This window comes from Balaenoptera ricei, chromosome 14 (genome assembly GCF_028023285.1).
Source record: "Balaenoptera ricei isolate mBalRic1 chromosome 14, mBalRic1.hap2, whole genome shotgun sequence".
Taxonomy (NCBI): domain Eukaryota; kingdom Metazoa; phylum Chordata; class Mammalia; order Artiodactyla; family Balaenopteridae; genus Balaenoptera; species Balaenoptera ricei.
Genome location: NC_082652.1, coordinates 31617365 through 31632020, shown reverse-complemented (window position 1 = coordinate 31632020; position 14656 = coordinate 31617365). Strand labels below are relative to the sequence as shown.

At 44.5% G+C, this 14656-nt stretch overlaps 1 protein-coding gene across 4 annotated transcripts in view; it reads left to right on the top strand.

The window, feature by feature from the left end:
* PTPRM (protein tyrosine phosphatase receptor type M) overlaps positions 1–14656 on the top strand; it is a 747478-nt gene that overhangs the window by 686142 nt on the left and 46680 nt on the right. For all 4 annotated transcript variants that reach the window (XM_059894848.1, XM_059894849.1, XM_059894847.1 and 1 more), the window contains one exon: positions 1878–1975. In XM_059894848.1, coding sequence (XP_059750831.1) covers positions 1878–1975 — 98 coding nt within the window. The remainder of the gene's footprint in view (positions 1–1877; positions 1976–14656) is intronic.

Sequence of the window (14656 nt, the reverse complement as noted above, 5' to 3'; positions counted from 1 at the left end):
AATGGCAGGCGCAGCTTCGTGGTGGGCAGTGTGCAAGATCCCATAAGGGAACTCGACGCAGAGGCTCAGGAGTTGGAGGGGTTCTCACGGGGAGGGGACGAGTGTAGCTATGGCAGCAGGAGGAACGATAGATGTTTGCATTCCAGAGAGGAAGGAATGAGGCTTGACAGTGAGGAAGAAGAAGAAAAGGTACACAGGAACCAACTGGTAATTGGTCAAGAGGAAGGGGAGATGACTGAAGGCGCCCCCGGCTGTGCCCCCATTGCTCAGCCAATGAGTGACCATTAATAAATATCTTTAAGTGCACCTTGTTTTTTTTGTTTTTGTTTCGGTCTTTGTTTTTGCAGTTTCAACTCTTGTAGTACCTTGGGCTTTAGAAGGTTTGAGTTAAATTCCTTAATGTTCATTTTATAAGGCAAATGAAGGCTACAAGTTCTTCCTAACCTATGGCTTAACCTACTGATTTCTGCAAAATAATTTATGGAGAAAGCTTTCTGTTTTTACTGATCAGATTCTACACTCAATGATAATATATCTCTTTAAAAAAAAAAAAACTTGTCATAGAAAATTTCAAATATGTACAAAAGTCAACAGAATTGTATAATGAATCTTCACGTAACCATCACCTGGCTTAAAAATTGATCAACTTATAGCCCAAATTGCTTTAAATATACCTCCAACTTATCTCCCTCCATTCCTTATAATATTTTAAGGTAAATGCACCTTGTTTTGTTCTGACGCTTGGCTGTGTGTAAAATGCCTAAGTGTGCATTCATTCCACAAATCCTTAAAATAACCCTGAGACGTGTTCCTGAAATCAGTATGTGGATAAAGAGAGATGCAGACACTAAAGGTCTCAGTGGCCCAAGTAACTTGCCCCAAATCACACAGCCAGTTCAGAGCCAGAGGCAGATCTCAAATGCACATGTTTGAGCTCCAGACCCAGTGATCTGCAGCGTCCAGATACAGCATCACAGCTGTCCCAACCCATCCCTAAATGCCCCTCTGAGTCCCCGTGTAACGTGACTCTCCATGCCTTTGAAGTTGTCTTCCTCTCCTGTCCTCACACGTCTGCTGGTCGTATAAAGATTTATGCTGTTACACGTAGACCCTCAGACATGCATGGGCATAAAGTCGAGTTTGGGTTTTTTAAAAATCTGCATTAAAAGAAAGATTAAGTTCCAGCTTTCCATACCTATACAGTATCTATAGCACTGGCATTTTATAACACATATTTTCCCTCTTTTTTCCCCAGTCCATAAAAAGAGCTTCTTAATACTAAGATCCCAAGAGCTGGGGCAGCAGATCCCGGTCACGTTCAGTGACAGGAAGTACAACTGCTTGAATCCAACTCCTCTCTCACTTGAGGGAGTCAGGCGAAAATTTTAAAAAGGATTAATTTGACAGATAGCACAGAATAAGAAAAATATTAGAAACAAGAAAAGGCTATTTTTCCTATAGATGCTCATTTCATTCTATATACCATTTCCCGGGATATCTGCCAGTCGTTAGCAGGAAGAGTAATGGTACCCATTTCTTTTTTTAAATTTCACTCTTGAGTATTATGGAGATAAATGGCTAAATGATGAAGAAATAACTTTCTTTCACAGCAGTCGTTTAAGAAGGGCAAAAGAGCTCAAATGCAGATACACTGGATGACATGAGAAAATTCAACCATGAGTGAAAAATTCAGTATTTCTAAGGGTGTCGTTTTAGGAAGAATACCCTCTCGCACCAACACTAGAAGGAGAGCTCTGTCCACCTAGAAAAGTAAGGGGACTGCCTATGGCCGTCCATAGATGTCTTTGCAAGCCCCAGAAATTTTCCAGTTGCAAACTCACAAAGAAAACAAAAGTCTCTGCTGTGTTTTGCTGCAGGACCAATGCAAGAGACCATCTATGACTTCTGGAGGATGGTGTGGCATGAAAACACAGCGAGCGTCATCATGGTGACCAACCTGGTGGAAGTGGGGAGGGTAAGTGGTCCTCTCCGCCTGCTGGTCATTTGTTCCTTGCTTAGCCAGCTCTGGAAGCAGTGTGTGTCCTTCCAAAAATATCAGCTACCACGGCTCCTCCTCTCGCTTGCTGCACTTGCTTATAAATTATCAGTAAACATAGCCTGAATTGCTTTCATTTGTTGTGATAGCAACAGACAGAAAAGGCACTCAAGATTTAAAAGCAGTTGTTATCCGGCTATATTGAGCGCACAACAACACAAAAACACGGCGAAGCATGCATGCTGGTTGTTGGGTGTCAGAACACAATGGGAGCCCCCAGGAGACAGGACTGCATTCCCCACCTCGGGGAAATCCACTCTGAGAACAGCCAGCAGGCCTGGAGTCAATCCTGGGCTTAGAAATCCAGCATCTCCTCTCGCTTAGATTTTCCTTTCCTCCCTTTCCTGACCTCTAAAGTGGAGACCACACTCCGCCGCCCCCCCCGCCCCCCCCAAGGTCTTGGGTTACTTCATCTGTATTGACTACGGAGGAGCTATTTTTATTTAACCAGGAATTTCTTAAGTAATTAAGATCTTGGTCGTGGGATGCGACAGGATTCTTTCCAAAGGGAAATTTTAAAACGAGAAGATACACAGGGTGCAACTGCTTTGTTAAATAGTGGCCCCAATTCTATGGTTCTGCTGGAGGACCCATTACTTCTTAGAGAGGTTGACATTGTGAGATCTACCCTCAGCCTAGAGATTAGCCTTGAATTGAGATATTGGGGCAGAAACCATAAAGGGGTTGTTTCTTAAGATTAGCTGTCGGCCTTAAAAAGAAAGGAAATCCTGCCATTTACAACACAGATGCACCTGGAGGACATCACGCCAGGTGAAATAAGCCAGTCACAGAAGGACAGAGACTGCACAATTCCACTCATAGGAATGATGGAGAATAGTCGAATTCTTAGAAGCAGAAAGTACAAGAGTGGTTGCCAAGGATTGCAGGGAGGGAGACGTGGGGGGTTGATGTTCAGTGGGTATAAGGTTTCAGGTATGCCAGATGAACAAGTTCTAGAGATCTGCTGTACAAAGTGTGCTTGTGGTCAACAATAGGCATTGCGTACTTGATTTGTTAAGAGGGTAGACCTCACGATAAGTGCTCTTAATACACACACACACACACACACACACACACACACACACACACGGGCATGCGCCAAGAACAAAGGCACACAGGAAACCACAGGAGGTGGTGGATATTGTTGTAGTGATGGTACCAAGGATGTCTGCATGTGTCAGAACCCATCAAATTGTGCACATGAGGTTTTTTGTACATCAGGTATACTTCTTCAATAAATCTGTTTAAAAAAATGGATTTTCAGAAGGTATCAGGAAGCACAAACCAGGAAGAAGAGAGACATTGAGAAGTGGGAGGTACTTACAATCCTAGCAAAAATGTCAAATCAATAACCTGAAGATCCTCCTCCTACAAACATCTAGAAATTCTAGATAAAATGTAAATGTGTTTTAATGTATTTAATATTAAATATAAATGTATATGTAAACATATATGTTAAAAGTGTTTAGCTTAGCTCTTAAGAAAGTAAACTACTAGAGACCAGAAAGTGAGGACGAGAGACCACAGCAAGGGTGGGCCCGGCAGCTGCCCGCTGGAGGACAGGCATGATGGTGCACGTAGGTCTTAGTGAGAGGGTGGGAGGGCTTCGGTCTCACGAGCTTGGATCTTGAGTTTTAAAGCCCACCAAGAACAGGAGGTAACACCTTGGACATGTGCAATGCTAAGAATTTGAACTGAGATGGCCACATAAAACCTAGACCCACAAATGATAGATGCTCAAAGAAAGGGCAAAGGGAGAGGTTGGGTGGGGGGAGTTGGGGAGGGAAGCCAGGCCGGCACCAGAACAGGGAAATGACACAGAAGCAAATGGGTCTTCACTTAGGCTCTGGGTGAGAAAGCACTTCCACTAATTCACTGGTCAAAGCGAAACACCGTAATATAATTCAGAAAATTCTTAGAACTGTGAATCACAAAGCATCAGTTAGTAAATGTGTCGGATGCAAAGAAAATGGTACCCAAAACTATATATATATATATATATATATATATATATATATATGTTCTTAAATGTTGTTATTAGACGACTGAGCTTCTAATTCAAGAAGATAAATGAGGAACAGAGTACAACTAAAGAAAGAAAAAAGAAAGTAATAATAGCAGAGCAGAAAGTTATTAAATAAAAATCAAAGAAACAATAATAAAAATCACCATAATCAAAAAGGTTTTGTGGCAAGACTAATGAAATTGACAAATATCTGGCAATCAGAAGAAAGGAAATCAAAAGTAACAAATATTGGGAATAGAATACATTTTTTTTATCATAACAGATAATATGAGTAACAATAAATTTGAAAATTTAGATAAAGTAGGTAATTTTCTTGACAAATATGATTTTCCAAAACTGACTCAAAAAGAAACAAATTCTGAAGAGACAATCATGATTTAAAAAGTGAATTATAGTTAAAAAGTGACCCATGGAAAAGCACTAGTCTCAAACGTATTATAGGTATATTCTGCTAAATATTCAAGGAATGGGTAATTCAAATCTTATAAAAATTATTCTGAGAAGAGAAAAAGAAAGACTACTGCCCCATTTTATGTTAAGAGGCTAGTATTACCTTGATATCGAAACCAGAAAAGGACATAGCAAAAGGGAAAACTATAGATACCACAAATTAGGTAGAAATAAATACACCAACAGATCAAAAAAGAGAGCCCAGATGTTGATGTAGGCATCTGTGGGAAAATGTGTAATTAGTGGGGAAAGCATGAGCTTTTCCATCAATTGAACTGAGACATTTGGTTATTCATGTGGACTAAAAAAAAAAGCCCAAAAGTGAATACTAAATAAAGACCAAAAGTTTTAAACGCTTTAAAATTTTTAGAAGGAAATATGGGGGAAAATATTTATGGCCTTTGTTTTAAGAGTGTTTCAAATATACCAAAAGCTCAACACGTTAAGAAAAGGATGGGGAAAATTGACTATTAAAATGTAAAATTTTCTGTAGAATAAAGGATATTAGTAAAGTGACAAGACAAGTGAGGAGAAGCTATGGGCCCATTATGTAAAGTAGAAAAGCTTACAAAGCACTAGTTTACATACTAACAGTGTAAAAACCATTTCCCTGTCTCCTGGGAGACGGTGAGAGCAGGGGAGCTGGCAGGAAGTGGGGAGGAGGAGTCGCTGAGCTCCCAACACCAACCCCTCACATGGGCGGTGGAGATGTCATAGCACCTGCTTCATAGGGATCTTGTAAAGACTAAATGAGTTTCTACATGTCAGGTGGTTAGAGAAATTCCCACCCCATTCTGAGGACTACGTAAACATAGATATTAATGTAACCCTTACCTTTTCTCCAGCAAAGCTAAGACCTACAGTGGTATCTATAAATTACCTTTTTTCACCCCAAATCAGTATTTTGCTATGAAAGCAGTCATGACCACTGGAGAAAAAAAAAATTCAACTGCACCAGAAAGCAAGCTCCTTTCAGGGAGGAGACAGCCTTACAAATTTTTGGTCTCTCCCTCCTGGCACTCAGGAAATGCCCAACAAAGTGAATGAATGCGAATTCTTCCCTCTTAGTATCAGAGAGTAGTTAACGTCTGCTAGGTTAACTGTGAAACAGCTAAGCTAAATATTCTATCTGTTTCTTCCCCTGAAACGTATGATTCATCCTGAATCTTCACTCATCTCACAAATACTTGTTGACTGCCTAGTGTGGTAAGGAGCAAGAGAGATCTGGAGACTGCTTCGCACTGCTTTGCTTTCCCAATAACTGTATTCCTTGGAAGTTATTTACCAGATTTTACATATTTGCATCGGAGCTCACTTAAAATAGTCCCAAGATAAATTATTTTGAAAAGTAGATAATTATTAAAAATAACAACTACTACTGGATTTTTTAAAAATAAAGGCACACGTGTATTTTTTGCTTATTTGAAATTGAAAAGTGTGCTATCTCAGGACTCAGTGACTGTGTTACCAACCAGGATTCTTGGCCTCCTTAATCGATAGAAATTGATAAGAGGCCAGACAAGAAATTCAGGCCAGGCTTTATTGGGGCCCGTGTTGCAGCAAGGGGGAGCGAAAACAAGTAACAGGTTCCCATGCTCGTTCCCCGAGTCAGGGTGAGCTGGTTCCTTATATGGGGTGAGGGTAGGAATGTGTCCAGGGGTCGGGCCGGAGGCGTGGCTTAGGTGGTTTGCCCACCCCTTTGGTGGTGCTGTGTGCAGGGGCTTTTGCTTTTTTGCTTTTCCTGCTTTTGCTCCTGGCTCTTCAAAAGTGGCAGTTGGGTTTTTTTGGGGTCTTTTTGTGTCTTTTGTCCAGAATTTGCCCCAACTGTGCATGCACACAGTTATTTTTAGTCCCTTGTGGTTTCTTTGTATTTTGTTGTTCGAAGAGAGATTTGTCCAGGTGCAAGCATTGCAACAAAGGGTCCCAGGTCCCAGGTCCCAGCCTGTCTCAGCTAGAGGTGAGCTGTCTTCATATGATAAACCCTCTTCCTTTAAGGAAAAATCAGGACAGCATGGTCTTTGGCTAACAGGTCAAAGGAAGATTGTGCTAAAAAATTACTACAGTAAAAAAGCTTCAAACACCAAAGCCCACTGTCTATTGGACATGGCACCTTTTGCTGGAATGCAAGTTTCGTTCCGAGTTACCTGCCTTGGAATAATAGCAAATAAAAAGGCCAGGCAGTGGTGGTCTCTCTTCCTTCCATCAGGCACTTGGACCCATCCCATACAGGGTGGCCACTGTTGATATTTTTGATGGAAACTCTTCTTTCTGACAAATAACCGTGGACACTTCAGCTAACAGTGTGCAGCAGAAGAGGGGACTCAGCGTTCAAGTTCAGCCATAAATGGAAGCCCACAGGCTCACAGAAATTCAGTAATTTTAGGTCTGGTAAGCCTACTAAAAAAAAAAATCCTTGCAAATCCTTACCCGGTTTGTGGGGACGTGGCAAGCTCTGGAGAGTCCTCCCCTGTTACCATCAGCCTCTTGGACCAACCTGTCTTCAATTAGTAATGCACTTAATGGCATCTGTCCTTGAAATGTCTGGTGTGATTTGGGGGTGTTGACAAAAGGTCACATGCCCTCCGGGAAAAAGTCGAATCTTATTCCAGGCTGTTTCCCATTGTTCATCCTGCACATTTGTTGAGAGATGACGTTTCCATTTTCCATGCTTGGCAACAGCAGCAGCAAACCACTGAAGAAATGAAAATGACATGCTTTTAAGGGGAGCAACTAGCTACTTACCACGTTGAGTGCACGCAGTGTGTCCTTCATGAATCAGGCATGAGCCCGGGAACGCTGTTTGTTTACACAGACTTGATTCATTAAGTCAGAGCCAGGCAGCTTTCCCCAGATTTCTGCCCTGCAGCGCTCCACATTAGGCCGCTGTAATTGCTGGTGTTAGAGCCACTGGGAGGCCTTCCCTGTCGCAGCACCTGTGCAGAAGACTCAGACGCTGCACTTCCCTCCAGCGGGGTCCCCGGTACATCTGCCAGGACCCGTCATTATCTAAGACTTCCTGGTCACCCCCGTGAGTCCCTCTCAGCCCGTGTGTTGTGGCAAGGGACCCTTGTCAGTTTCCCTGGCACCTGGCGACAGCTGCACACCTGGCACGTAAATTGCGCCGGATGTGCTGTGATTGTTTTCCCTCTTTAATGAACCCACCCGAGGGACGCGGAGCTCTTTATCCATCGCCTGTTTCCCAGGCACTCCCATTGACACCGTTTACGCGGAGCCTCAGGACTCCGTTGTGTTGTTGTACTAATTCATCTGCCAAAAGTCTTAGAACCAAATCTGGGGGCCTCCCAAAGGAGATTTTTTTCCACTGGTAATTTAAGCTAATGATTTCTAAACATATTTAGTCAGTTTTATGAAGGCCTCATTAGAATGTGACTGTTTATTAAAAAGCCAAATGAGGTCTCAGAGTCATGTAGGAAAATTATTGTTGAGCTGCTCTGAATAGTTCTGATAACAGGTGATAAAGGCGTTTGGAGCTAAGAGAAGTAGAGACCAGAGATGTTAACCCCCATCAATGTAAGGGATGCGAGGGGGCCACCTAAACGGATGCTTTAAAGGTTGTCATTTACCCAAAGAGGTTGACCTATAATTCCTTTCACAACGTTTATCACTAAAAGGGTGACAAAAGAAAAAAGTTAAAAATGAACACTGTTCGTCAGAATTAGCTGTCAAATTCACATGCAAGGAAAGTATATTAAGATTTCAAGTGCACCTGTCACATACAACAAAGAACATTTGCTTTTCTACAAAAGCCACCAGATCCAGGATCAATGGAAGAAGCAAGAGAGAAGCAAGATTTTCCCCTTTATAACATGGGGAAATACTGTTTAATAGTAAAAATAACATAGGTAATGCCTAACAGGACAAAATAATAATAGTTTTTACAAAATTTTTTAAGTTGTTCCAATTTGTACATGAAAGGGAAGAGACAAATTCTTTTTGAAGACTTCGCTGAAATTTTTCTGTCTTGAACTCTCACGATCGCCTTTCATCGATCTTTTTTTAATGAATTAAATATTTAAGATTGACATTTTGTGACCTGGGTAATTATAGCGTTAACCTTTGATGAATTTATACTCATTCGATAAGTATTCCTCTCCATTTTGATCTACCACCAACCATTTCAGCGGTCATATTAATGTAGCTGATTCAAGCCTTGCCTCTCTCCATAACTTTAATACAAAACTAGGAGAAAAAAGGAAGTCTGCACCGTGGCCTGTGACGATTCCCACCCAGGCCCTGCCGTGTTTCACGTCACCTCCTCCAGCACATCACCCAAGAAATGAGGCCCTAACTGGTCCTGAGCCATCAGCAGCAGGAGAGGGGCCCCCTGCAAGCCCCTCCCTCCACGAAGCCAGATCGTCCAGTACAGAAGACTCCGTAGCGGCCCTGTGAACCTTTGAGGTTTTCTCGGCCCAACGATCTCAGGTCCCCTCTGTAAAAAGTTAGAAAATCAACCCAAGAGCCTGATTTGTCTTGTTCAAAAACTAACCCAAAAGTGGGCTTTCTGCACCTTTTCAACACAATGTATGCAACACTTAATGATACACTTACTGTATCCAAGGCACTAAGAAATACAAAGGTATTTATAATTCACTTGTCCTGGAAGAACATAAACTATGGTATTAGCGAACATTCAAACCATCAGCTATGATACACGTAAGTCAGAGTGATGGTGACCCTAGTGAAGGGACGGAGTCTGCCTAAGGGAATCTCAGAGGACTGCATGGAGGAGGTAGTGAGGAGCTGGACTTAAATGGGAGAAGAGATTTTAAATGGCAGGAATGAGACAGAAACCACTTGAGAGAAAACACAGAGAAAGGGGAGTAAATGAAAGATCGGGAAGGAGCGAGTGGTCTGACGCAGGTGGCTGGAGCCCTGATGGGGAGGTACTGTGAACCCGGAGGCTGGAGGCTGGTTGAGGTCTTGTCCGTAGGGGTCTGAAATGCCTTTCTAGGAGGGCAAAGGAGGAGCAGGGAGTGGAGGGTGTGCTTGTGTGGTGTACGGAAGGCATGAAGCTGGTGCGTCCTATGTCCTAATTAACGTTGTTGAGAGACAGTTCTAGTGGCCGCTAGAGAAAGGTTTAGAAGGGTTACAGAAGGGCATGGAGACAGGGTAGGCCAGAGCAAGACTCGGTGAGGGACGTGGTGGGCTCGGACTGTGGCAGGGGTGATACCCACCCGGGTCCTTGGACTATGTAATCAGTCGAAATTGATAAGAGGCCAGACGAGGGGTCCAAGCAAGGCTTTACTGGGGGTCGTGCTGCTGCACAAGGGAGAGAAAACAAGAAACAGGTGCCCTTGTTCGCTCCCTGAGGCGGGGCGAGCTGGTCCCTTAAATGAGGTGAGGGTGGGCGTGGATTGGTGGGTGGGGCCAGAGGAGCGGCTTAGGTGGTCTGCCCGCCCCCTGGGTGGTGCCGGGTGCTGGGATCAGCCCTGCTTTTGCTCCCGGCACCTCAGAAGTGACAGTTGGTTTGTGGCCTTTTTGTATCTTATTATTCATGATTTGCCCCAACTGCACATATGCAGTTATTTTTAGTCCCTTATAGTTTCTTTGTATTTTGTTGCTGGAGGAGACATTCGTTCAGGTACAAGCACTCCAGTAAAGGGTCCCAGGTTCCAGCCTGTCTCAGTGGCATTTGGAATTTATGCGAGACACATAATTTGGGTGTTATTTGGGGATGCTGATAAGAGCTTGAATATGAACCCAGATTTCTACCATTGTGACTCGGATTGATGTAAAGGCTATTAACCAAGAATGAGTATCCCTTCCCTTCCCCACCAAGGAAGAAAAGAAGAGCAGTTTTAATAAAGTCGTAACATGATTCATCAATGTATTTTGGGCATGCTGAGTTTGAGACTCTGAATGAACAATGTGGGGCTTTCCAGGGAGAGGGATGCATGAGCTGAAGACACAAACTATGAAATGTGAGCTTCTCCCTTCGTTTATTGAGCATCTACTATGTGCTAGGCTTTGGGCTAGACTGGGGAGGGCAAGATGAAAAGACCTGGCACAATCTAAGAGAAAGACAAGCAAACCAGAAAAGTATGATGTGAAGTGATAACCACTGAAACAGAAGCATGGCATCCTCGGCAGAAAGAGAGAGAAGAGGGCTGAAGACAGCCCTGGAGGACGTCTGTATCTAGGGGCGGGGCGGGGTGGGGGGGAAGGGCTAGAGATGGAGTCAGATAAGAAGAGCAAGAGAGATGGGGCATAACCACGAGACCCAGAACCGTGACAAGTAGGAGAAGGTGCAGGTGAGCAACATGAGGGAAACTTCAGAGAGCGAGGTGCATGGGACTGCGGGGGAGGGTAAGGAACACAGTATATTGAGCACCTGCTCTGCGCCCAGCGTTCCCCTAAATGATTGAACAAGCCTTACTTCCTTAATTATCACAGCTGCCCTATGAGATACAAAGAGTCCTGTTTTCAAAATTAATAAACTAAGGCTCAGCGAGGTTAAATGCAGTAGACCCTTGAACAATGCAGGGGTTAAGGGCACCGACCCTTGGCTCAATTGAAAATCCGCTTGTAACTTGTAGTCAGCCCTCTGTATGTGCATGTTGTTCCTCCATATCCAAGGTTCCACACCTGTGGACTCGGCCAACCTCGAATCATGTAGTACTGTTGTGCTCGTATTTAGTGAAAAAAAAAAAAAAAAAAAATCTGCTCATAAGGGGACCCACGCAGTTCAAACCCATGTTGTTCAAGGGTCAGTTGTAATTTGGCAAAGGGCACAGAGTAGAGCTAGAATTTGAGTCTTAGTCTGTCTAGTTCCAAAGCCCAGGCTCTCTCCACAATTCCCCAGGACCTCCCTGTGAACAACTAAGTTCAGTGTTGTTAACCAAAACTTCAGAAACAAGAGACCTGATTGAAATAAAGAGTTTACTGGGGGTTTGTTAGGACTGCAGCCCGGGAGACACTGATTGAAGAAAGACTTGAATTGTGGACTACAAAATGGGGGAGGCTTATAAAAGCAAAACCTGCACGGTTACATGAGCTGTTTATCAAGAATTACAGTCGAAGCTGGAAAGAAGTGAGGGTGCCGATTAAGCAAGGATTGGTTGGGGTCTGAAATGGTTGCATAGTTACAAGAGGGAAACTTGTAGCTTGCAGCTGTCAGATATTGTTTTAAAAATGGCTGGTGTCCTTGAGTTTGGTGTGGTTCACAGGAAGTTCAAGTTCTCGGTGGTGCAGGGACGTGTCTGAGCCGGGTCCTCAACGGCCGCCCGCCTCCATCTCTGTTTGCCTGCACTGTGATGGCTCCCTTATAATTTCACTTTGTCATCAGTACCTACCAGGTTGCAGCGTGCCATAGAACCAGGACCCCAATGGCCACGGAGTAGTGGCTGCATGTGTGGTGAAGACATTAGTGTAGCTTGTTCTTGGAGAATTGAATCCAAGGAAAGAGATGAAGCAGCACCTAGAGGGAAGCAGGATCAAGATGTGATGATAGAGGTTGGTGTGTGTGTGTGTGCGTGTGTGTGTCTGTGTGTGTTTGTGGGTGTCTGTGTGTGTGTGTGTCTCTGTGTGTGCATGTGTCTGTGTGTTTGTGTGTGTCTGTGTGTGTGTCTGTGTGTGTGTGTCTGTGTGTGTCTGTGTGTCTGTGTCTGTGTGTGTCTGTGTGTGTGTCTGTGTGTGTGTGTGACTGTGTAGGGTAGATAGGAGCATAACTGGGAGTCTGAAGAGAAGACAGAATTGGAAGCAGAGATTGAAGGTCCAAGAAGAGAAAGGGGAGAGATGATCATACTAAGTGAAGTAAGACAAAGAAAGACAAATATCACATGATATCACTTATATGTGGAATCTTAAAAAATGACACAAATGAACTTATTGACAAAACAGAAACAGACTCACAGACATAGGAAACAAACTTATGGTCACCAAAGGGGAAAGGGGGAGGGATAAATTAGGAGTTTGGGATTAACACACTACTATATATAAGATAGATAACCAACAAGGACCTACTGTATAGCACAGGGAACAATACTCAATACTCTGTAATAACCTATATGGGAAAAGAATCTGAAAAAGAATAGAAATATATATATAGATATGTGGAGATATATAGATATGTATGTGTGTATATAACCGAATCACTTTGCTGTGCCTGAAACTAACACAAATTGTAAATCAACTATACTTCAATTTAAAAAAAGAAGAGAAGGGTGGAAGGTGGCAGAGGAAAATTGCAGAGCAGGTGGGAGGGGACTCCCTCAGTTACCAAGCGTGTGCTACACACCAGCCAGTGTGTACACACACAAGAGGCCGCGGCTACAAAGGCATTAAGTGTATGCCTGTCCACAGCAATGGGGACTCAAACAAGGTGATTAAATCCTATGATTAAGGCTTTGCAGAGTGCTGCTACAGTAGTTCAGAAAGAAGGTACCTCATCAGACCGGGAGTTGAGGATGGAGGGTTTGTCAATAAATGCTTCCCAGACAAAGTGGTGCATGGGCCTGAGTGTGGAGGAGCAACTGGGACTGAATCAGCAAAGAAGGCAGGGTGCTCCAGACAGAGGCAACCACAGGACCACGAAGGGACACTGCAGCTGTGTTCAGAATGAACGTGGGGAAGGGGGAGAGACTGAGGCTTTGTCGTAGAGAGGCAGATGTGCACGTGAGGAACTGGGCCTCTTCTTGCGACCAACACAGAGCCCCCGAAGGAGCAGTGAGGGAGCGACGTGGAAAGGGGGTCATGATGGCGATGCTACAGAGAGGAAGCAGTCCCAGGGCAGGGAGAGAGTCACTGGATTTAACAAGGAGAAGGTCACCTTTTGCCTGAGTGGTTCAGAGGGATGACCTCCCAGAGTTCTCTGACTGTATGCAACGGAAATCAACTCAGGCTAATTTAAGCCAAAGGGACATTTGTTGGAAGAATATTAGGAGCTCAAAATGTTGCTTTGAAGAATGACTTGCACACAGACAGGAAAGACGGCAGCAAATCCAGAGGGCCAGTGATTGGAGGGGCCCCACAGCCAGACAGTCTGGCCAGGGTGCAGGCGCTCAGAGGACAGGTGCCAACAATTCCCGGGCTTTTTCACTGTGCTCAGGATTCAAATCACAAGGACGGAGCATCATCTCCCCCGGGTCGGTTCTCGTGCTCATCCCTGGCCGTCCTGGGCCCCTAATTGACAAGCCACCCCATGGGAATGAAGTGAGTCTCCAAGAGGAAGTCAAGGATGTATCGGGAAGGATGATGGATGAAATGGATGTTGTGACAGAAAACAGCATGACTCCCTACAGATGGTGAGGATGGAAGGCAGTCCGCAGGGTCGAGGCAGGAGTAGAAAATCAGGAGGTGTAGACTGAGTTAAAACTTGTCAGAAGCTTAGCCAAGAAAGGAAGGGAGAGACATAAGGCTGTAGGCAGAGGAGCGTTTACAATCGAAGGATATTTTACAGGTGGAAGACCTTTGAAAATTGTACGTGTTAAGCAAAGGACCAGGAGAGGGGGAGAGATTGAGCCGTTAGAAAGTGGACAGCTGAGGAGGCAGGAAAGGAGGCATCCAGAACGCAGGTCTTCAAGTCAGCGGTAGAAGGGGCGACATCTTTTCCTCTGAGCCTGGAGAACAGAGACAGATGAGGATGCAGGAGAATATATGTAACAGAAACACACACAACAGATTTGGGAGGGCACCCGCTCCGATAACACAGGTTTCCCGGGTGAAGACAGGAGCAAGGCTGTGGCCTGAGGAAATAGCCATTTTAGGGCGCCGTCGAGAGCACAGGTGAAGGCTCAGCCGGAGTAGGAGCTGGCGTGCTCCTCTCTGGGAAGAAGGTAAGAGGGGGAGAAAGATAGAAGCAAGGCTCAGTGGTGGCAGCTGGACCCGGGTGCGCGGGGATCCTGGGATCCTGGGAGCCAGAGGCAGATCCTCCCGGAACTGACTGGGCTGTGAACAGGTGACCACGAGAGGGACGTGGTGGTCTTTACCCAGTGAGCTGGGAACCAACCTGTTCTCACCTCCAAGCCTTAGTTCACACATCCCCGACAGGAAGGGAAATTGGCCCAGTGAGCTGTAAAATTCCATGTTTATACGAAGAATATGGCTCAGTTTGTTGATCACATGTTGGCTCAGAGATCCATTTGAGTAACAGATGCATCATCAGC